The sequence below is a fragment of the Acomys minous genome (assembly GCF_964271855.1).
Source record: "Acomys minous genome assembly, chromosome: 8".
Classification (NCBI taxonomy): Eukaryota; Metazoa; Chordata; class Mammalia; order Rodentia; family Muridae; genus Acomys; species Acomys minous.
In genome coordinates this window covers 116,443,543-116,465,624 of record NC_140489.1, presented here as the reverse complement: position 1 = coordinate 116,465,624, position 22,082 = coordinate 116,443,543, and the positions used below count along the sequence as shown (strand labels likewise).

Below are 22,082 nucleotides of genomic sequence, written 5' to 3'. Positions count from 1 at the left end.
ACAAGAAGAGAGAAGATGGGCTATGAGATCCATGGCGGCACTTTCATAGAGGTCCTGAGGCCCCAGGCTCCCCTGGTCCTGTTAAAACTACTGCAGGGATTACAGACTTGCAGTTTTTGTTTTGGTGGTATTGAGGGCCAAACCCAGGCCGTTATATGTGCTACACAGATATTCTGCCAGTTACATCCCTACTCACGGGCTGGAATTTTAGACTGCTGATAACGTTCTTTCTTAATGCGTGGTGGTCTCATACTTGGTGATCCATCTGTCTGCCTCAGCTTCCTGAATGCTGGTACTATAGGCATGCCGCAGCCGTCGCACCAGGTTTCCTCCCTTTCTGATCGACTCAGAATTGTTTTCATTTGTGCCCTGGCCTGCCACCACTATAGGATATATCTTAGTGTCAACCCAGTCAGGCTTGGGGGGAAGGTTCCAAGAACAGCGCCAAAGATGGTCTGGTGGGATTCCAAATCCCAGTATCTTTTCAACGAGGTGTTTGTGTTTGATTAGTTTGCATTTGATCATATCCTTTGAAATTATGTGTGCTTTGTCTTTTCTGTAGGCTTGTTTCCATTTGGCAGCATTGTTTTTCTCAGCATGAGCTTGCTGTTTCATCAGCAATCACTGTGGCACGGAGACGAACCCTTGGCTGAATTTCTGTCCTCTGGGCTGGCTTTATTGGTCAGAACATAGGGAGCAGCCCCATTTTAATAGTTTATTGGGTTACTATTTGAAACACCAACTGCAAACCTCCTTTTTTGCCTTCAGCGTTTATTTCCATGTAACATCAGAGTTTATGGTGTTTGCTCCATGGCCTGTGAATAAGTTCTGTTTTTCAAAGCTGGGCACAGCCTCCGCCTTTGCTGCTGTTTACTATGCAGCTCCTCAGGCCTGCATGCTTTTGCTTGCCCCTGCTTGCTTTCTTTTAGTCCTTTGTGCATGACTCTATTGATCCCTCTTCTGAGATGATCGAGAGTAGATTGAGCTGTGTGTATATGGACTCTTGTCTGGTAACTTCATTTTCTTGCATGCATATTTACTAAAAGCCTTTTTTCATCACATTATCGTTTGCATAGGGATGCCTTTATTAAAGCTCCAAAACAAAGCCGGGCGTGGTGGTGCACACCGTTAATCCCAGCACTCGGGAGGCAGAGGCAGGTGGATTACTGTGAGTTTGAGACTAGCCTGTCTACAAAGTGAGTCCAGGACAGTCAAGGCTACACAGAGAGACCCTGTCTCGAAAAACCAAAACCAAAAAAAAACAAAACAAAACAAAAAACAAAAAACAAAATAAAGCTCCAAAACATAGGCTTGTGGCATTTTAACTTTTCCTATATGTAGCAGATATTAACTACAGAGTTCCTAGGAAAGATTGAAGCTTGATCCAGGGAACTATCAGCAGGGCCAGGCATGTGTGGAGGACTACTTTTGGGGGTCAGTTCTTACCCTCCACATTCTTCTGAGGCTGGGTCTCTCGTATTTCTGCTGTGTGTACTCCAGGTTAGCTGACCCACCAGCTTCCAGGCGTTTTTCCTGCCTCTGTCTTCCATCTGATGGTACAAGTGCTAGGGTTTCAGATATGCACTTCTGCATCCAGCTTTTTCTGTGGGTTCTGGGGATCAAACTCAGGTCACTAGGCTTGTACAGCAAGTGCTTTACACACTAAGGCATCTCACTGTGTGTGGTGTACAGGTGCCCAAGGAGATCAAAGGCATCCGGGATCTCCTGAGGCCAGAGTTCTAGGTGCTTGTGAGGTGCCTGATGCGGGGCCTTGGAGCCGAGTTCAGGTCTTCTGTGAGGGCAGCACACATTCTTACTGATTTTCTAATGTTTAAGTTTTTGTCTGTGTATATGTCTGTGTAAGTGTATGCTGTGTGTGTGAGGGGGTGCCCTCTCAGGCCAGCTATAGTTACAGGCAGTTGTGTATTGGGTGCTAGAAACTGAGCTTAGGTCCTGGAAGAGCAGGGAGAACTCTTAAAACCTCAGGCCAAGTTGGTTTTTTGTTTGTTTGTTTTTTGAGACAGAGTTTCTCTGTGTAGCCTTGGCTGTCCTGGACTCACTTTGTAGACCAGGTTGGCCTTGAACTCACAGCAGTCTGTCTGCCTCTGCCTGCTGAGTGCTGAGATTAAAGGCGTGCACTACCACGCCTGGCTCAGGCCAAGTTTGTTAAAGCTGTTAACTATTAGGCTGGATTCAGAGTATTACCAAGTGGCCTAAGCTCAGGTACTTTCACACAGCTCAAGGTCTAGATCTACAGCATTACCATGATTAGATGTGAAATGTGCAGACAGACCAAGTGACATGCAGTACATGGCTGGACAAGAACCACTGTCCACACCATTTTGCCAAAGGAGGTTAGCCCTTTCGTGTTGGCTTCCTGGTTAGTGCCTGCTGGACCCTGGGAGATCCAGAGTGCACATATAGAGGCTGCTCTCATAAGGGGGTTTCATGGAACTGTGTGTTTTGTTTTGTTTTGTTTTGTTTTGTTTTGTTTTGTTTTGTTTGAGGCTAGGTTTCACTATGTAGCATAGGCTGGCCTTAAATTCACTATCTACCTGCCTCTATCTCCCAAATGCTGTAATTACAGAAGGTGCCACCATACCTGGCTGAAACTATCCTCTATATATCTGTAAGTGTAAAAAAAGCAGATCATAGGAGAATATATAAAGAAAAGAGAGTTATAGATGGACAGATAACAAAACTTAAGATTAGTGGTTAAACTTGGGAAGTTTGTGTTTTAGCTTTTTGTATGTGACATTTTATTATATGAAATTTCTTCCATAATGAAAGTATGGCTGGCTAGGCATGGTGGCACACAGACTAATGCTAACACTCAGTAGGCAAAGACAGGCAGGTCTCTGTGAATTTGATGACAACCTGATCTACACAGCCAGTTCCAGGCTAGTGAGGCCTATACAGTGGACCCTGTCTAAACAAACAGAACAAGGATGGGGCTGCAGAGATGGCTCATAGTAGTTAAAAGCACTTGCTGCCTTGCAGAGAGCCTGGGTGTCGTTCCCAGCCCCCACATGGAGGCACACAACTACCTATAACTCTAGTCCCTGGGGCTCCAGCTCCCTCTTCTGTCCTTATTGAGCTGCTAGATGTACATGGTGCATTAAACTCATGCGTGCAGACACAGATACACCTAAGTAAAATGAATTAAAAATCTTACATCTTCCCCCCCCACCCCCCACCCCCGAGACAGGGTTTCTCTGTGTAGCCTTGGCTGTCCTGGACTCATTTTGTAGACCAGGCTGGCCTTGAACTCACAGCGATCCACCTGCCTCTGCCCCATGCCTCCCAGTGCTGTGATTAAAGGTGTGCGTCACCACACCCGACTTAAATCTTTTTTTAAAAAAGGAGTAGGCCTAGCATAATTTTAATTATACTTTTAAAATAAAACCAATAGGTGGTAAGCAAATTTCTACTAGTTTAATAAACCTTTGTTGCCTACCTGCTTTGTTCTAAATATTGGCCAGGCTTTGTGAAGTCAGCACTGAGTAGGTGAGGTAGAGAAGTGCCATGTGACTCCCTTCACTACAGTGGTGCTGCAGACACACAGTTCCGCATGCAACCTCTGTGTTAATCTAAGGGCTATAGGCAGGGCAAAATGGGTACCTTGCACAGTCTTTGCCTGGGTTGTGAATTAAATGCATATACAAGAGATTAACCTTAAACACACAGTTTAGACTGGAGGATGGCTCAGCGGGCCAGGCATTTGTCCGTAAACCTGGTCACAGTAAAGTGTGTGTGTAATCCCAGCACTCCTGTGGTGAGATAGGACATGGAATGGAGACACAATTGCCCGGACGCTCATGGCCACCTAGTCTAGCATACTCCAGACACAATAGACCCTGTCTCAAACAAGGTAGACGGCAAGGACAAACCCCTGAGTTGTTTGTGTATGCATAATTCATATATACACACAGTACATGCAAATGTATATGCACAGATTAATAATAAAAAACATATTAGTTATGTGCAAACACACAGGAGCCCCACCACATTATTGGACTTGAAGAAGAGCCAGAGGATCGATGCTTCTTTATGACTACAAATAGGAACAGAGACAGATTTTTCAGGTTAAGGGAGGCTGAGGAGAGGAATTTCTGTGGTGAATGAAGATAGCCATGCTTCACAAATCAACGTGTCTCTGTGCCGTCCTCTTTCTTATATACATGTTGTCACTAATGCAGCTTTTATTTATAGATGTAAATGTTGTAGTATCAGTTTTTGATAGCTACCCCTGTGACTAGTTTCTCAGGATAGCCAGGCCAGCATATGCTTATGAAGTGCCATGTCTGGTGTCCTGGTCATATTTTGGGGTAGTTTTGGCAGAAGCCCCAGCAGGCATCTCCTTGGTTGATGGCCTTACCTGCTGAGACCAAGGTTAACATAGGTCTGACAGTTTGAATCAAAGTTGCTTTACTCTTACCTTTCTCCTGGCTGTTCTGTTTTTACCCATCTGTGCCTGTCTTATCCCGCTCAAAACTTTGTGTTGTCTTTTTTCTTTCTAGGAGGGTGAGTTGACCGCAGGTCAGCTTTTTTTCTTTTCTTTTTGCCCCACCCCTTCTTTTGTTTAAAAGGTTGCTGGGCTAGTTTTGAATACATAGATAAACAAGTTTATCTTAACTGCTCTGTCTCTGAAGAATTCACCCTGAGGGCTTCTTACCTCTGTGGAGGTAACAGCAACCTGTTTGCTTTTCAGGGTGAACTAGAAATGAACTGTTTGTAAACCAGTGAGAAAAGCTCTCTCTGTTTGTGTTTAATAAATGTTAAGTCCTCACGGGGTGGCTCGGTTTGTTAACAGTGCCACTTCTGGAGTGCCAATGAGGACTTGGCGGCATTGCTTTGTTGCTGTCTTGCTTGTGATTCTTTTTTCCTTCTCTGTCTATGATTTTGCTTCTCTCATTCAGCAGCTGCTTCTTAGAGGCTCTTATTTGTTTTGAGATGATGGACTCCTCTTTGTTTACTCAGGGGTTTGGTGCTAGGGATGGAACGCAGGGCCTCCCATGCTAGGCAAGCAGTGCCTTAGAACCAATCTGCAGCCCCAGTTCTGCAGCTGTTTATTGGGTACCAGCTCCAAGCTGGGCATCATGCTTATTGTCTGAGAAACAATGGAGAAAAGAAGATAGCTTTAGTCTCTGCCTGGGAAAATAGTATATTCTGGTGGGAGAAATAGATGAACAAGAAGTTGCATGTATGGCTTGTTGTAAGTGCTACGATGGGAACAGCACAGGTTTTCGTGTAGAACTAAGGAAGCATCCCTCACCCAGATTCTTTGGTGTGGATCTATTTTGGTTTGTTTTAAAGCCAGTGTATATGATTTTGGGCCATGGTATACCATGTGTGGAGGTCACATGACAACATGCAGAAGAGCTTGGTTCTCTCCTACTATGTGGGTCCTTGTGACTGAAGTCAATCACTAAGCCTGGCAGCAAGCACCTTTACCTGCTGAACCATCTTGCCAGCCCCACAACAGTTAATGAATGGAGCTGATGAAGAGTGGATCTTTTAAAAGTTAAAGCCTCATTGGGAGGCCATTGTGGGTACTACCCTTTGAAGGAAATAGTAGGACTCTGAGTCACTTCTCATAAGAGCAGATTGTAAGAACAATCCCTTGTCTAACTGGGGTCTCTATTGCTGCAATGAGACAACCATGACCATAAACAACTTGGGGAGAAAAAAAACTTATTTTAGCTTACAGTTCTATATCATGCCCCTCATTGAGGGAAGTCAGGGCAGGACCTCAGACAGCAGGAACCTGGAGGCAGGAGCTGATGCAGAGGCCATGGAGGTGTGCTGCTTACTGCTTGCTTCCCCTGGCTTGCTCAGCCTGACTTCTTACAGCACCTGGACTACAAGGCCAGGAGTGGCACTGTCCATAGTGAGTCCTACATCAATTAATCCGTCAAGAAAATTTACCACAGACTTGCCCACAGGCCAGTCTCATGGGAACAATTTCTCATTTGAGGTTCCTTCTTCCAAAATGACTCTGGCTTGTGTCATGTTGACATAAAACTAGCCAGCACTCCCTGACATATGATTTGTTCTGGCTTCCTGTCTGATTACATTTTTTCCTTCTATACAGTCACAGATGTGATAACATCTGCCTTGATGTCCTTACCAGAGCAATGCTGATGCTCATGCCATACCTGTGAACCTCCTACATTGTGAAAAAATAAACTTGTTTTCTTTTATAGCTACCCAATCTCAGGTATTTTTTTCTAGCAATGTAAAACCGTTGGACTTAAGATAATGGGGAATGTCCTAGAAGAAGTTTGCCTCAGGCAAAAGCAAAAGGTTCATCTAGAATTAGCCTGGCAAAAGAGGTGGTAGCATGGGGGACATATTCTCAGCGAGGTAACAACATTTGCTGCAATATGCAGACTACACAGAGCATAGAATGTCAGTGGCGCTAAAAGACATTCAGTATGACTGGTTATAAAGACAGAGAAGGAGGAAATGTCTAGAAAACTAAGTCAGCCATCAGGCTAGAGAGAGAGAGAGAGAGAGAGAGAGAGACAGGGACAGGGGAAGAGAGAGAGTGAGTATTCACATCTCCAAGAAATCAGTAAGGAGCAACTTATCTTGTATCGTTATTTGCCACTTTGATGGGGAAAATGCAATGACATGGTAGTTTCCATTGTGAAGCAAATGAGAGATAAGCCGTTTATGTTCCAGAATTTACATAAGATGCAGATGTAATCTAAAATGGTGCCATGGTGTTGGCTTTTTAAAATAAGCTTCTAACACAGACCTATACATGCATCCCAAAACCTTTGACCTACTTCCATATAGTGAGGCATGGTTCTAAGTGGTGCTTCCTCGCTGAGTATGTCCATGAGAAGTCAGCCACAGCAAGCTGGAGGCCAGGATTAGCATATTATCTGGCACATGGGGTCCAAGGGTGCTAGAAACTATTGAGTGACTTGGGTCAGCAATGAGTGGAGGGTAAATTAGGCATCTTAGGTTAGTCCTTTGCCCGATTCATCCACCATCTCTTGAGGCTTTTTCACGATGCTATACACCCTTTGGGTGCATTATGCCCAGTCCTTAGGAGCTTCCGGGGCATGCAGCCTTTAGGAATCCTCCTGGCAGGTATACAGAGCTCCAGTATGTAGTTCTTCCAGTGTGTTAGTAGGCTGTAGGTGGGCTTCATGACAGCTGCACTTTCTCAGAGTCAGTGTGCTAAGATTGTTAGACTAGGACACCTGCTTTTCAGAATCAAATATCTCTTTAGAAAATAAATTTTGTTTGTTTAACATGGGATAAACACACAATAGATGCTTTCCAGCCTGAAGCATCTAGAATAACAGTATTAACAATATAGTGAACGCTTTGTATTTGTGGGATCTGCATCCATGAACTCAACCAACCATGGATGGTAATATTTGGAAGAAACATTGTGTATGTTCTGAACATAGTCAGACCTCTATTCCTATCATTATTCCCTACACAGTGCAGTAGAACAGTATGTACAAAGCATTTATGCTCTGCAGCTATGACAAGTATTAAAGAAATGACTTAGAGGATACATTGGCACTGTTTCTATAAATTCTTCTGTCTGCAGGGGTGCTGGAGCCTGCCCTCCTCCCACGTAGAGAGACAACTGTGTACTTTTAAAAAGATAGAATAAAGCAAACTACTCAGCTCTGAGAAACAAAACAGTTAGTCAAAACGTTTAGCTTTGAGGTAATGTGCCTCAATACCTCCAGGACAGATGGTTCATAAATATTTTCTAAGATAACTGAATGAGGTAATTTGCTGTTTGGGACAATTAGCTTCGATTGAATTAAAATAATGCCTTTCATCATAAAGGAATCATTCCGAGGTCCTTCTTATCTGGCAGCATTGTGGGCAGCAGAACCCAGTTATCTCTCAGGACAGTTTCTAGATTACAGTCATATGACTGTATGAGTGAGACTGCTTGTCCGTGTAACTCAGAGCACTAGGGAATTGCTCTGGCAGTTTTTAACTAGTTCCTCACAAGGACAGATGTGCTGCTTTTTGTTTGTTAGCTAAGTAGAGAGATGCATATCGGCAAATGGACTGCCGTTTTCTTCTGAGATTGTTTTAATAGTTTTGTCCATTTTATATTAACTTGTTTTTCTTTACTGATTGTTTCCCTGTGGTTCTTCATGTATTCTGGTTAATGGGTGTCTAATCCTTAGATAATTTTCTCCCTTCTCTAACTTTTATTCTTATTTTGAATTTAAAACATTTTATTATTAAATTTTCAATGTATTTAACAATGACAAGAGTTGCCTCTTGTTAACACCAATTACTCAGCTTTAGCTGCTGTCAGCATTTTGCCTGTCTTAGTATTTTAGTTCCTCATCTTTTACTTTTCTTCAAAGTGAAAGTTATTCTTCAGGTGATCTTTCTCTCTGTCTCTGTCTCTGTCTCTCTCTGTCTCTCTGTGTGAATCCTTTTTATCCTCCTTTTTCATCTTTTTTTTTTTTTTTTTTTGAGACAGGAGCTTAATTATGTAGCTTTGACTGGTTTGGAACTCTCTATGTATTATAGACCAGGCTGGCCTGAAATTCATAGCAATCCTCCTGTCTCAGTTTTCCATGTTCTAGGATTACAGGTATGTAGCAGCATCATTGCTAATCTTTAAAATGAATTGTCTAGTATTAATTTTCTGCCCTAGCAAATACCAGTAGCTAGGAATTAACAATTTTGTGCCCATATTGAGCTCCAGGGGCCATGGGGTAATCTAAAGAGGAGCAAATACTTGTATCTACTGTGGGGTGCTTCATAGGAGCTTTTGTGATGAGCACAGAACATTTCTGTCCTTTGTCCAAAGGAGGCACCATGCCTCCCAGGGCTCCTCATTATGTTGGCACCCTTGGGTGGAGTTCACAGGAAAGGACAGTTGCTGCTTCACTGGACAGGGATTCAGTCATGTGAGAACTTCTAGACTCCTGTCTGGAGGACATCCCTTCCAGCTTTCCTTTAGTGGCGGTGTTTTTGAGACAGGATTTTATGAATTGGCCTTGAGCTCACTATGTAGCCAACCACAGCCTTGAAACTCTAATCCTCTGCCTGCACTCCCTGCATGCTGGGTTACAGGCATGCGCCATCCTCTGTCTCCACTCCCTGCATGCTGGGTTACAGGCATGCGCCATCCTCTGCCTCCACTCCCTGCATGCTGGGTTACAGGCATGCGCCATCCTCTGCCTCCACTCCCTGCATGCTGGGTTACAGGCATGCACCATCCTCTGCCTGCACTCCCTGCATGCTGGGGTTACAGGCATGCGCCATCCTCTGCCTGCACTCCCTGCATGCTGAGTTACAGGCATGCGCCATCCTCTGCCTGCACTCCCTGCATGCTGGGTTACAGGCATGCGCCATCCTCTGCCTGCACTCCCTGCATGCTGAGTTACAGGCATGCGCCCATCCTCTGCCTGCACTCCCTGCATGCTGGGTTACAGGCATGCGCCATCCTCTGCCTGCACTCCCTGCATGCTGAGTTACAGGCATGCGCCCATCCTCTGCCTGCACTCCCTGCATGCTGGGGTTACAGGCATGCGCCATCCTCTGCCTCCACTCCCTGCATGCTGGGTTACAGGCATGTGCCATCCTCTGCCTGCACTCCCTGCATGCTGGGGTTACAGGCATGCGCCATCCTCTGCCTCCACTCCCTGCATGCTGGGTTACAGGCACGCGCCCATCCTCTGCCTGCACTCCCTGCATGCTGGGGTTACAGGCATGCGCCATCCTCTGCCTGCACTCCCTGCATGCTGGGGTTACAGGCATGCGCCATCCTCTGCCTCCACTCCCTGCATGCTGGGTTACAGGCATGCGCCATCCTCTGCCTCCACTCCCTGCATGCTGGGTTACAGGCATGTGCCCATATTTGCAGTTTTGTGTGGTGCTGGGGATCAAACCCAGGCATTCGTGCATAGTAGGTAAGGATTCTACATCCACCAACAACCTCGGCCCTTATTTCTTATATTACCTCGGCTTTTGGACAATTTCCCCAGGAGATTGCCATGTCGCCAGCCCTTTTCATTATTCTGTTGACAAATTAGGGCTAAATTCGTGCATTTTGTCTAATATATCATTTAATTAATTTAAATTATGTCAATGAAATGGATACAAGCTTCAGTATTAACATTAGCTACAGACCCAAGCACCTGAGATTTAATTACCACCACACATCATGTAAGCCAAAAAGCTCTGTGGTTTTCTATATTACCTTTCCATCCAGCCTTGGGCATTAGTCCAGATACCTCAGAGAGTATATGTGATTATACAGACTTTATCTTACCCCGCAGATGGAAACCAGGAACAGCTGCCTATGTATAACAGTTCTGTCCTGGGCCTTGCTGGTGATTACTCCAGTTAGAACTGGATGGAATGATTTATACCATGTAATTTTTCTCACAGTAGAAGTAATTGACTACAGGGCTTAGAAAAGTTGGGTCACTTACAGGAAGTTTTTGTGACTAACTAAATGTAGCCTATCTCAAGCAGATCTTTTTGGCTGGTCTTCAGAGGACTACATGATCCACTGGTGGTATTCAGGGCATCAGTTTTGAGGAAGGAGACAAGTTAATGTTTGTTTGCTTAGAAGAAAGTATAATCCCAAGGGTATGCATGGTGCTCCTGTAAGTAAGTAAAGCATTTGTCTGTAATTTTAGGACATCTCTATTTTATATCAGTTGAGAAGTATGTGTTGAAATTGCCTCCAGCCTAGCCTAAAGACCAGCTGGTAAATCTTAAAGGTCATGGTTCTGTCAAGTCATTGATTTTAGAGAGTGTGGGTCATTTTTCTAGCCTGTCCCCTTTTGCCCACACCACCAGCCCATGCAGTAACTGTTGAGGGCTACAGAGAAAGGGAAGATGCCAAGAGATGTCACGATGTGTTTTGTTTTGCATAGAGAGATAAGGTCTTAGAACTAGGGCATTCAGTTTCTTAAAAACTTTTTAGAAAAATGTTTATATTCTTTCCTTAACGAGGCTAGCAGGTTGTGCTTAAAGAATCTTCTCTTTAGGGAGGAGAGACTCAGCCATTATTAGGTTTAATTGGGTCAAAAGATGTAGTAGTCCCAACAAAGTGTCCTCCTTGGTGAGGGAGACTACACAGACACTTTGTTCCCTTTGTTCCATCTCCCAGCCTCTCCTGTTGCAGGTGGGATAAGGTGGTTCTGCTGCTGCCATCGCTCGTCATTTGTCTTGTTTCAGCAGCTGTAACTTTTCTCCTCGTCACTCCCCATCCTAACAAGACTGTCTTGATGGGCTGAGTAGAAGAGGAACAAGTCATTCTTATAAAATCCTTCCACCTTTTCACCATGGCTGCTTAATTTAAGAAAAAATAAGTATTATCAAAGAAGTGGACATCATCGATTGCTGGACAGTTTAGGTCATTGAACAGAATTAACTTTGAATCTTCTAGTTACCCTGTGGCCTAGCTTTGTGGAAGTTGTAGCACCTAAGCTGCCTAAAGCATCATGCCAGCAATGATCAAAGGCAAAATCTCAAATTTTCAACATAGGTCAGTGTCCCCGCTAGTTTATGTCAACTTGGCACAAACGAGAGTCATCTAAAAGGAGGGAACCTCAATTGAGAAAATGCCGCCATAAGGTCCAGCTGTAAGGCATTTTATTAATTAGTGGCTAGTGGGGGTTGTGCTGGGCTGGTAGTCCTGAGTTCTATAAGAAAATAGACTAAAAAGGGCATGTGGAGTAAGCCAGTAAGCAGCACCCCTTCATGGTGGCCTCTGCATCAGCTCCTGCCTCCAGGTTCCTGCCTTGCTCGAGTTCCTGTCCTAACTTTCAGTGATAAACTTATGATGTACAAGTGTAAGCCAAATAAACCTTTTCCTCCCCAACTTGCTTTGGTCATGGTGTTTTATCACAGCAATAGTAATCCAAACTAAGGGATATATAAATCGAAATCACAAATATCTCAAGTTTGCCTAAAATGGAAAAAAAGATAAAAGCCATCAACTAGTACTGGAAGTGGGCAGACCCACCAGAGCTTTCACTTGATGTTGCAGCATAAAGTCATGGAGTTGTTGGGTTAAACTATGGGTTTCCTAAGGAGTAAAGAGTGTGCAGATTTCATGTCATTTATTCTCAGATATTAGCCCAAGAGAAATGAAAAATATGATCAAGAAAAGTCAGCCGGGTGTGGTGGCACACGCCTTTAATCCTCAGGAGGCAGAGGCAGGAGAATCGCTGTGAGTGCGAGTCCAGGACAACCAAGATAACATAGAGAAACTCTGCCTCTAAAAACCAAAAAAACCCAAAAAAACAAAAAACAAAAAACAAAAAGTCTTGTTTGGGGATGTCAGGATGGCAATTTTATTCAGATTCCCTTTTCCCCAAATGAAAGGTACCCATGTCTGCCAATAGAATAAATTACAAACTTCTGTATTCCACATGGTAGAGTTCTACTTAGGAGAAAAAGATTCAAACTGCTGCTGTAGCCAACATCGTGGACAAGTCTCAGCAACTTTATGCCAAGTGAGAAAAGCCAGACAAAAATTATAAAATGTACTACTACATTTTTGTGAAAGTTTAAAATATCCAAAGCTAAACTGTGGCGGTAGAAATCACATCAGTGGTTGCTTGGGGAGGCAGGAGCTGGCTGAAGAAGGAGCTTTATGAGAAATCGTGAGTCTTGGTGGTAGTCCACCGGTGTGTGTGTGAGCCGAGCAGTTTGCTGCCTGCAGAAACGCTGCAGCTTCACAAAATAACATGGTTCTTCATTAACATCTTGTGTCTAAAGCTGAAGCAGTGAGCAGGTTGTGAGTAGTTCTTTAATAGGCCTTCACTTTCTTTAATAAACTGGCTTTTTCCCTAAATGGTATCCTAAGTTTGAGCTTTTTGGCCTACTTTGCAGTTTAAGGAATATGTTTAGCACCTTCTCTGAGTTCAAGAGTAGTTTCTGTGAGTATGAAAAGGGTAACCCATAGAGGTATAAGCTGGAATGATCCAGACAGAAGCTCACTTGCCAGTCCACACTTCTGGTTGCCCCTCGCAGAGCAGTAGCTCCCAGCCATTTATCAGTGCGTCTTACCATATACATCTGGCAGTGTTTGGAGGCACTGTCATTGTCACAGTTAGACAGAAGAGTGTTATGCTGCTGGCGTCTAGTGGGTGCAGACCGCAGAGACTACTAACCAACCTGCAGCACAGGGTCCGTCCTCCACCCTGAAGGATCACTTAGTCCAAAATCATACAGTGCCCAGGTCAGGAAACCTTGTTTTAGGCTTGTCCTTATCACCGAAGTTGAGTCAGTCTGTCAGTTGTTGCCAGTAGTCATAGCTCAAATCAGTTGTGCAAACCTGGCATGGTAACAATACATATCTCTTCCATGGATGAAGTTAATATTAAATATTTGTAAGTATTTGTCATCTTAATTATGGAGATAAGTCCATTCATCAGAAGCACTTCCAACTATGCATCATTTGTGTTGACTTTTAAATGTAAGATGTTGTAGACTTTCTTTTTAACTATTTCAGTAAATAGCTGTTTTCCTTTAAAGGGCTTTCTTATCAGATCAAAACTTATAAAAGGTAATAGTTTCTCTTTTATTTCTTCCTCCACAGAATGACAGGAAGAGAGTTTTTCTCTCGTTTCCCAGAACTATATCCCTTTCTTCTCAAACAGTTGGAAACTGTAGCCAATACAGTGGACAGGTAAGGTGAGAATACACTGGATGGAGTGTAGTCACAATGCCAAGTATTTTATTAATCATGATTTTAGGTTTTACAGGGTGGCTCATTCCTATAATCTGAGCCCTCAGAGGATGGAGATAGGATTGCCACCAGTTTAAGGCCAGCCTGGGTACAGAACCAGCTCCTTCTCAAGAAAGTGAGCACTGGGAGAAGAGGAGCTGAGGGGTGCTGGCTCAGGAGCTAAGAGCACTGTCTGCTCTTCCGAAGAGCCCAGGGTCCCTTCCCAGCGCCCACATGGCAGCTCACAGCTGTCTGTGACTCCAGTTCCAGGGCAGCCAGTGCCTTCTTTTGGCCTGTGTAAATACCAGTTACAGTGAGGTACACAGACATGCATGAAGACAAAACACCCATACACATAAAATAAAATAATAAAAATTAAAAGCAAACACTGGAGTAGATGAAATGACTCCGTGGGGTAAGACACTCACTGCAAAGCCCAACAGCATGAACTTGATTTCTAAGACCTCATTGTAGAAGTAGAGAACCAGCTCTTGAAAACTGTCTTCTGACTTCTACAAGTGTGCTTTGGTGTGCACGCGCGCACGCACGCGCACACACACACACACACACACACACACACACACACACACACACACACGAGAGGGCGAGGCTGTCTCCAAAAATAAAACAAAACAAAAACCCAACACTAAGCCAAGTGAAGGGGCTTATGAGGCTCCGCCCTCCATCAGGATCTACGGGCAGTGGTGTAGCCAAGGTGCCTGTGCTCCTGTAAATAGCCTTTCACCCATGCTTCTCTAAGCAACTGTAATGAAACCTATTGGTCACCTAAAAAAAAAAAAAAAACTATGGCAATAGAAGGGGATCTGCAGGTAGTTGGGCATAAAAGAGCTTCAAAATTTCAAATGAAACTGTCACTGTGAATACTTAATATATCCTAATAAACAACATTTTTTGGAAGTTTTACTTTTACTCATGTATTGGTCTACTGACTATATGAACATGCATATAGGTGCGCATAGAGGACAGAAGAGGGCATCAGATCATCTGCAGACATGACTCTGTGATTAAGAGCACTTGCTGTTCTTTCAGATCTCAGGGTACTGTTCCCAGCACCCATGTCAAGGCAGCTCAGAACTGCCTTTCATTCCAGTCCCTGGGAATATGATACCCTTCTGGCCTTCATGGCTGTACTAACACACATACATAGATGCACATATACATACAGAGAGAGAGAGATGCACATAAAAATGTTACACCTTTAATCCAGCAGAGGCAGGCAGATTTCTGATTTCAAGGCCAGTCTGGTCTGCAGAGTGCATTCCAGGACAGCAAGAACTGAACAGAAACTGTCAAGGGGTGGCAGGGAGAGAAAGGCAGCCATTTTTTTTTTCCCATAAAGTACTTGCTCTGCAAGCCTGAAAACCTATGTTAATTCACCAATACCCGTATAAAAAACTTGCTGTGGTGGCGTGTGCTAACTAGGCAACCTGACCTATTGGGTGAGCCCCAGGTCCCAGTGAGAGATCGATCTCAAAAGATAAAGTGGGTGGGGTTGGCAGGATGGCTGGAGCCTGATGACCTGTCTTTATGCCCCAAGCTCTCATGAAAGTGGAGGGAGAGTACCAGTCCACATGCGCCATGCATGTGTGTCTCCTCTCCATCCCATGCACAAGGACAGTAAGTATGTTTGAACTTAAGTTTTAAAAGGACTAAGGTAGGTAGTTCCTGAGGATTGACATCCAAGGTTGACCTTTTGCCTACACACACACACACACACACACACACACACACATACACACACTCACATGAATTATTTCTTTTTCTTATATTTAAAATCTCTGTTTATATACTAAAGTTAAATAATAGATTCTTACTATTTTGTATTGCTGGCATGTTGCAGCTTAACACTGAAACCGCAGCACTTGGCTAACTAGTCTGGTTACCTGTGATTATATGTGGGTCTCCCTGAGCAAAAATGACCAGTGATTTTGGAAACATAAAGCAGAGTCATTACAAAGGATTTGAGCCTCCCTGGGTTGGAGAGAAATGCTCTCATTTCATTTCACTTTCACTCTATAGCTGACAGTAGAGTTTTTACTATGGACACCATCCAAATGTACCTTTTTTTTTTCTAGCAGACTTTTACTGGTAGAAATGCATATAAACTGTCTGTAATGGGAAGATGTAATTATATCAATGAAATTTACTTTTGTCATGATACATTTTCTCTAATTGGTAGTTTGGATGTAGGATTTTCTGGTTCTGGTGAGTAATGGCCTATTCATGCTTTCTCAAACCCATCAGACATGGAAAGCCTCCCATTTCCTGCTGTGGACAGCACAGCCTGCCTTAGAAGAGGGTTGCTGCAGGAACCTTGCTTTGCCAGAGACTTCTTGTGCATATTAGAGTGAAGGAGGAAAAAGTGTCAAAATATGTTTGAAAGCAGTGTCTGACTTCTTCAGTGTAAAATATTTTATGTGTAATAACTTCCTTTCAGTGAACCAGGAGAACCTGATCGCCACCCTGGTATGTTCCTCTTACTTCTGGTGCTGGAAAGACTCTACCCGTCTCCAATGGATGGCACGTCGTCTACGCTCAGCTTGGCCCCTTTTGTTCCTTTCATTATCAGGTAGTGTCCTCTTGTAGGGAGCTTGAGGGAGATGCTTTATCTTGTTAGGGAGCTGTTGTTGTGTGAAAGCAGGATGGGGAAGCTTTCTGCCATTGCCCCTTACCTGGTCTCAGTGATTCACAGGAAGCTATTTACCCTGTGGGTGTGGGAGCTCATTAGAACCTACCGTGCTGGCAGTGTTTTCCCTGGGGACCTGTAGTGGGTGTGTGGTGTTGATAGGAGATACTCCTTCTGAAAACACCACCTGTGGTTTGCATTGTACTGTGTTGGGCCAGCTGACACAGGTATGGTCCGAACATGTGTTCCCTGTCCTGTGCTCTAAAAGAGTATCGGGACTTCAGGCTCTTTACTCTGGAAGAGTGAGAGTGTCCTGGACCTGGTGTGCCCGTGCCTGTGCCCATGCCTGTGCCCATGCCTGTGCCCATGCCTGTGCCCATGCCACAGAGCCCATGGTCCCACCGAACCTTCTCATTCACACTGTATGTGGATGCACAACAGCTACAAGTGTTCCTGCTATGGAACTTGTCCCCAAAGGCTCTGTCACCTCTTTTGAGGTGTCTGTCACTTGATCACTTTTTAAGTTTTGATTAAGTACCTTAATATGGAGTGTCCTAAAGGTGTTTGTATTTCCTTATGAATCATTTAGCAGCTGTCATATTATTAACAGTTTTTACCCGTCTTGACTAGTGGTGCCTTTACTGCATCTACCGAAAGTTGAAGTGGACTTGGAGGAGCAGTATAGGAACACAAAGCATAAGAGTCTGTATTTATTATTTGTGTGACACTCTGGGTTTGTTTTTTTCCCCCCTGGTTTCACGTAGCTGACTTGCGCATTTCCATGTGAGAAACCATTAGACACAAGATTCTGACATGTGATTGCTGTGGCCATTTGTTTGCCACCAAGCCAAGCTGTGGCTGCGTTATCTTTGATCACAGAGATGAGTCACTCAGACTGGTTTTGTTTCCTGATACACAAAGTTACAGTCTACCTCATCCAGTATTTGGTGATTCATTTTAGAAGTTTGGGTGGTAAATTTTACTTTCAAGAGCCTTAAAAGTGTTTTCTTTCATGCACACTTGTGTGGGAGGGGGAGCAGTGGGGGAGAGGGCCAGGGCTAAGCAACTTTTCAGAAAGTTGATGCAAAGGGAAAGGTACAAGCAGAGAACCAGTGTGATTAGAAACCAAGGTATGCTGCGAGCCCTCAGCATCAGTGTTGAGAACATTCACTTTGCAGACGCTTTTACTAAACAGCCTGTTAGTTGTTACTCCTAGAAACACAGAATTGCTGCATTTTAAATACCCTTGCAGATGGACCTACTTATATATAATCTGAGTGGTATATACATATACATGGTATTGAGAGGTATTCAGAGATTACAGTAATATAGAAGATTTAAACAGTACTTTGGAACCAGATTATAGAGAGCAGTGAAATCCTTAGTAAGTGTGTATTGTTGACATAGGCATGGCCATGTCAGTGACACTAGTCCCTCAGACTCTTGGAAATGGCAGAATCTTTCCCTGGGTGAGGCTCAGAGGGATAGCACAGCCTTCTTCTGGCCCTTGTGGGAAGGGTGATGGTGTTAGCAGAAAACCTTCAGAGCTGCTCCCCATCTCCCTCGCCGTGAGTCCAAATTCATGACCTAAAGACTGCTCCCCTACAGAGCAAGAGGAGCCCTTTCTTTCTTTTTCTGACAGATACTAAGCTCAACTAACAAAACAAACATGTACCTGTAGAAAACATGCATAGAGACCTGTGCGGAGACATTTGACAATGAGATATGAACATCCAGTCAACAGTCAAAGAATAGGAAAGCTTAGGTTCATGCATTTAAATAAAATCATGTATTTAAATAAAGTCAAAATGGACCCTTAGATTATACCAGTCTCACCAAAGAAGAAGTTGGGAATAGAAAAACTTAAGAGTTGGTCCTTTTAAGCCTGTGACATTAGGAAATAATGTTGACTCTGGTCTTATTTCCTTTGAATTACCTAATGCAAATGATCACATTGCACCTTCTCCAGGTTATAAAGCAAAGCAGCTTATTTTCTATGCTGGGCTGTTGTGGCTTTTACAGGAAACAGTAATGAGTTTCTACTTCATTTGAGATTCAGGTGCATGGAGCTCTCCTTTAAGTCTATATATTACATTGCTGCTTTTGTTTGTTTGTGTTTGGTTTTGTTTTATTTTATTATTTTGAGATGGGTTCTTATGTAGCCTAGACTTTCTTGAACTCTGTAGCCAGAAATGACCTTAAACTTCTGATCCTCTTGCCTCCAGTTGCCAAGCACCCAGATAATAGGCATGTGCCAGTATGCCTGAACTCAGGACCTCCACATGCCACATATCCACACATCTTATCTGTACCTGCTCCGACTTCCCAGAATCCTTTTAGATAAGTAGAGGACAACATTTGCTTTGTACAGACAAAACACGCAAGCAGAGTAGTTCCAGCACCACCAAGAGAGAAGTTTAGACCTGCCCCTTTCTTGTGTACTCAGCTCTTGATTGTCCCCCTCTTCCACAGTGCAGAGCACCCCTTCCTTGTCATGCAACACTCCTGTGCTGTAGTTAGTATTACTCCTATACTGAGCATCAGCTCAGCGCTTGCTCCCAGCGTAAACTGCAGTCTCCCTCTGTGATGAACAGCTATAGGCATTGTTGTTTTGTGGTACTTTCTCCTACTAACTTCAGATTTGGACACCGAGTTAAATTGAGTAATGTAAAAATGAAACTAGCTTGAAGTCAAAACTGTGTGTGAGCAGATCTGGGTATCTCTGAAGTTCCAGCCCTGTATTATTGGAACCACATGTAGCTGGTCATGGTTTATATGGAAAGAAGACTGGGCTCCAAGTTTTACCTGGCCTTTGAGGAGTCCTCTGTTCTAATATGAGCTTTGATATTCGCTTATATTGTGACTCACCTCTCTGACTCTCTGTTTCCGTTTCAAACAGGTTTCAGTCAAATTAAGCTCTTGCACTGAATGATACCTTGGTCTCATGAGCCTGAGACCTTCCTGGATTACAAACTCCTCTCCAGCTGTCCTTTAGGGAAGCTCTGTGAAAGTCTGCCTCTCAGTAACTGCTGCAGGATTTAGGGCCATAGAAAAGAGGCCTAAATAGAGAAGGAGGGAAGGAGCAGCAAGACACTGTTGTTTTTTTGAAACTCATGCAGTTAGAACGAAGCCAGACTTCACTCTGTAAGGGGAGCCCTCCAGACTAATAAGGCAGAACTAGAGAGCCCTGGGAGGAGAGCCTTGGCGTAATGGGCAGACGGCCTGCTTACACAATAGTGCTCCTAGGTTTATGTGTTAAGGACTTCTAGAGAGGAGGAGGTTAGTAGTCTGTGTTAGGAAAAGAATAGAGAAAGACACTTCTAAGGCTGGATGTGGTGGCACACGCCTTTAATCCCAGCACTTGGAAGGCAAAGGCAGGCGGATCTCTATGAGTTTGAGGCCAGCCTGGTCTACATAGAAAACTCCAGGACAGCCAGGACTACATAGAGAGACTCTGTTTCTCTCATCTTGAGGGAAAACTTAAAAATTGGTGTATAATATCTTTGATTTGCAGGGTAGCAGCATGTCTTTTTAGAACATGTATATAGCATGTAGCACACGTCAGCATAAGTGCAAAACCTCAGACATTTGTCATTTCTTGGGTTGAGAACAGTCAGAGTCTGAAGGAGCAGGCATTTTGTAGCACTTGTTTTGCCATGTCTGTGCCAGTAGATGGGAAGGAAAACCCTGAAGCCAGATGAAGGTGGGGTTCTAGGGAGAGTGCACTGTGTTCTGTGAGTGAGAGCATGTCCCAGGACTCAATCACCGACAGACTCTGGTTCTAAAGTCAGCTCAAAATCATGCTAGCAGTTTGGGGGCCATGGGACATGGAAATGTTGTGCCATCAGCCTTCAAAGGACTCTTCAAAAGCGAGGGAAAAGCATAGTTTTAAATGACCACATAGTTGTATTGATTTCAGTTACTCCAGCTGGCTCGTTAAATGTGTCACTCACAAGTGCACTGTGCTTTATTGCTAAGAACAGTCAGGGTGCCCTACGAGTAAGTCATGTCTGAGTCATCGCATTGCCTGATGGTGTTACTAGGTTAGGGATGTGCAGCTTCAGTCCCATTGGACTTTCTTAAGGGAAAACAGGCTCAACTGCAGCCTAGAAAGTGTGTATAACAGAGGGAATGCAAGCTTCTCAGGAGTGAGAGTAGCTGTACAAACTCAGGCCCACACCCATTGCCTCTGTGTGGCTTGGAGAATGGAGACAATTGAAAAGCCATGAACTCAGTTTGAATTTTATTTATGATGGTATTTTCTTTTCAAATGCTTAGTACTAGGCAAATAGTTGAATGTCATTAGTCCCTATACTCTTTTTTGGTTTTGTTTTTTTTGTGTGTGTGTATGTTCTTGATTGAAAATAGAGACTGACAAATTGACTCAACAGATAAAGGCCCTGGTCATGAAGCCTGACAGGTGACTTGTGTTCAGTCAGAAAAGTGACTCCTGTGAGTCACAGTAAGTATTTTTAAAATACATATTCCAAATAGCCTTAAAAACTGTATTGGTGGGCTGGAGAGATGGCTCAGAGGTTAAGAGCACTGACTGCTCTTCAAAACATCATGAGTTCAATTCCCAGCAATCACATGTTGGCTCACAACCATCTATAATGAGATTTGTATACATAATAAATAAATAAATCTTTTTTAAAAATTGTATTGGTGGCTTGAGACTAGAGATATGTACCATGCTTGGATTTTTTAAATTAAAATTATATTTGTATAGAATGTGGAATGTTTGCTTTCACATTTTATTTGAGAAAGTCTTAAAGAATGGAGTTTTCTGTGGACATAAGGAGCAGTGTGATGCACGGCTGCTGCTATGGTCCTCCTGGACTCCGCAGGTCAGGCTAGACCCATGCTATTCTGTTTGTTATTCTGCTCTGGGATCCCCATTTTAGGAGGGTCATTGGTAGGCTAATATTTATCTAGGGCAGTGACCGCAGTGTGAAGGAAGCTAGCCATCTGGAAGCAATTAGACTGGGGAAGACTGGGTAGAGGCAACATGGTAATGGTCTTTACGTACTCAAGAGGTGTCATGTGCTAGAAGACACATAATCGGTCATTTTCCTCCCAGTGGGAAAGTAGGAGAGATGGCAGCTCTAAAGACAAAGAAGAGTTTTGTGAAAGGCAATGTTCTTCATCAAAGACATGAATATTTCCTCATACTGGGTTGCCCAGCAATGAAACTATCTGAGGAAAACTGATCCTATGTTTGACATGTTTCCCAAAGGGTCTCTGTGATGCATCTGAGGTTGGGTAGGAAGACTGTCAAGGCATCTGTTTGAGATGACTTATTTCAGAATATCTCTGCCACAGTTCCCAAAGGGGTGATGAGTGAGATGACAAGCCTTCTTCTAAACGTTTCACAACTATTTGTGCATTTTTTGGGGTTCCTCAGTCTTTCAAAGAAAAGAATGGGGGAACCGTCTTGGCACGCCCCCAGGGTCCTGATGGTCTGCTCCTAAATGATGCCCTCTAGAAATTAAGCCACCTAAATTTACCTTCTAAGTGACTTCTGTAACTTTGTTCTAGATGGTTCTGAAAACACTCTTTTAGCCTGTATGATGTTATGTCTGAAAAGAATTCCTACTGATTTAGTTATCTTTTTCTGTGGTTGCTGTATTTTCTTCTATTCCAGCTGTTGGCTTAAGTTGTATTTGTTTTCTGACAAGTAGAAAGAGCGTCTGAGTCTTAAGTCAGAGGTGGCTTTTTTTTTTTTAATGACTGAAA

At 43.6% G+C, this 22,082-nt stretch overlaps 1 protein-coding gene across 2 annotated transcripts in view; it reads left to right on the top strand.

Annotated features, from left to right (window-relative positions):
- THADA (THADA armadillo repeat containing) overlaps positions 1-22,082 on the top strand; it is a 293,429-nt gene that overhangs the window by 114,503 nt on the left and 156,844 nt on the right. The window contains exons 26-27 of one of the 2 annotated variants that reach the window (XM_084791400.1): positions 13,571-13,660; positions 16,158-16,289. The exons of the other annotated variant lie outside the window; for it this stretch is intronic. Coding sequence (XP_084647526.1) covers positions 13,571-13,660; positions 16,158-16,289 — 222 coding nt within the window. The remainder of the gene's footprint in view (positions 1-13,570; positions 13,661-16,157; positions 16,290-22,082) is intronic. 2 annotated transcript variants of the gene reach the window in all.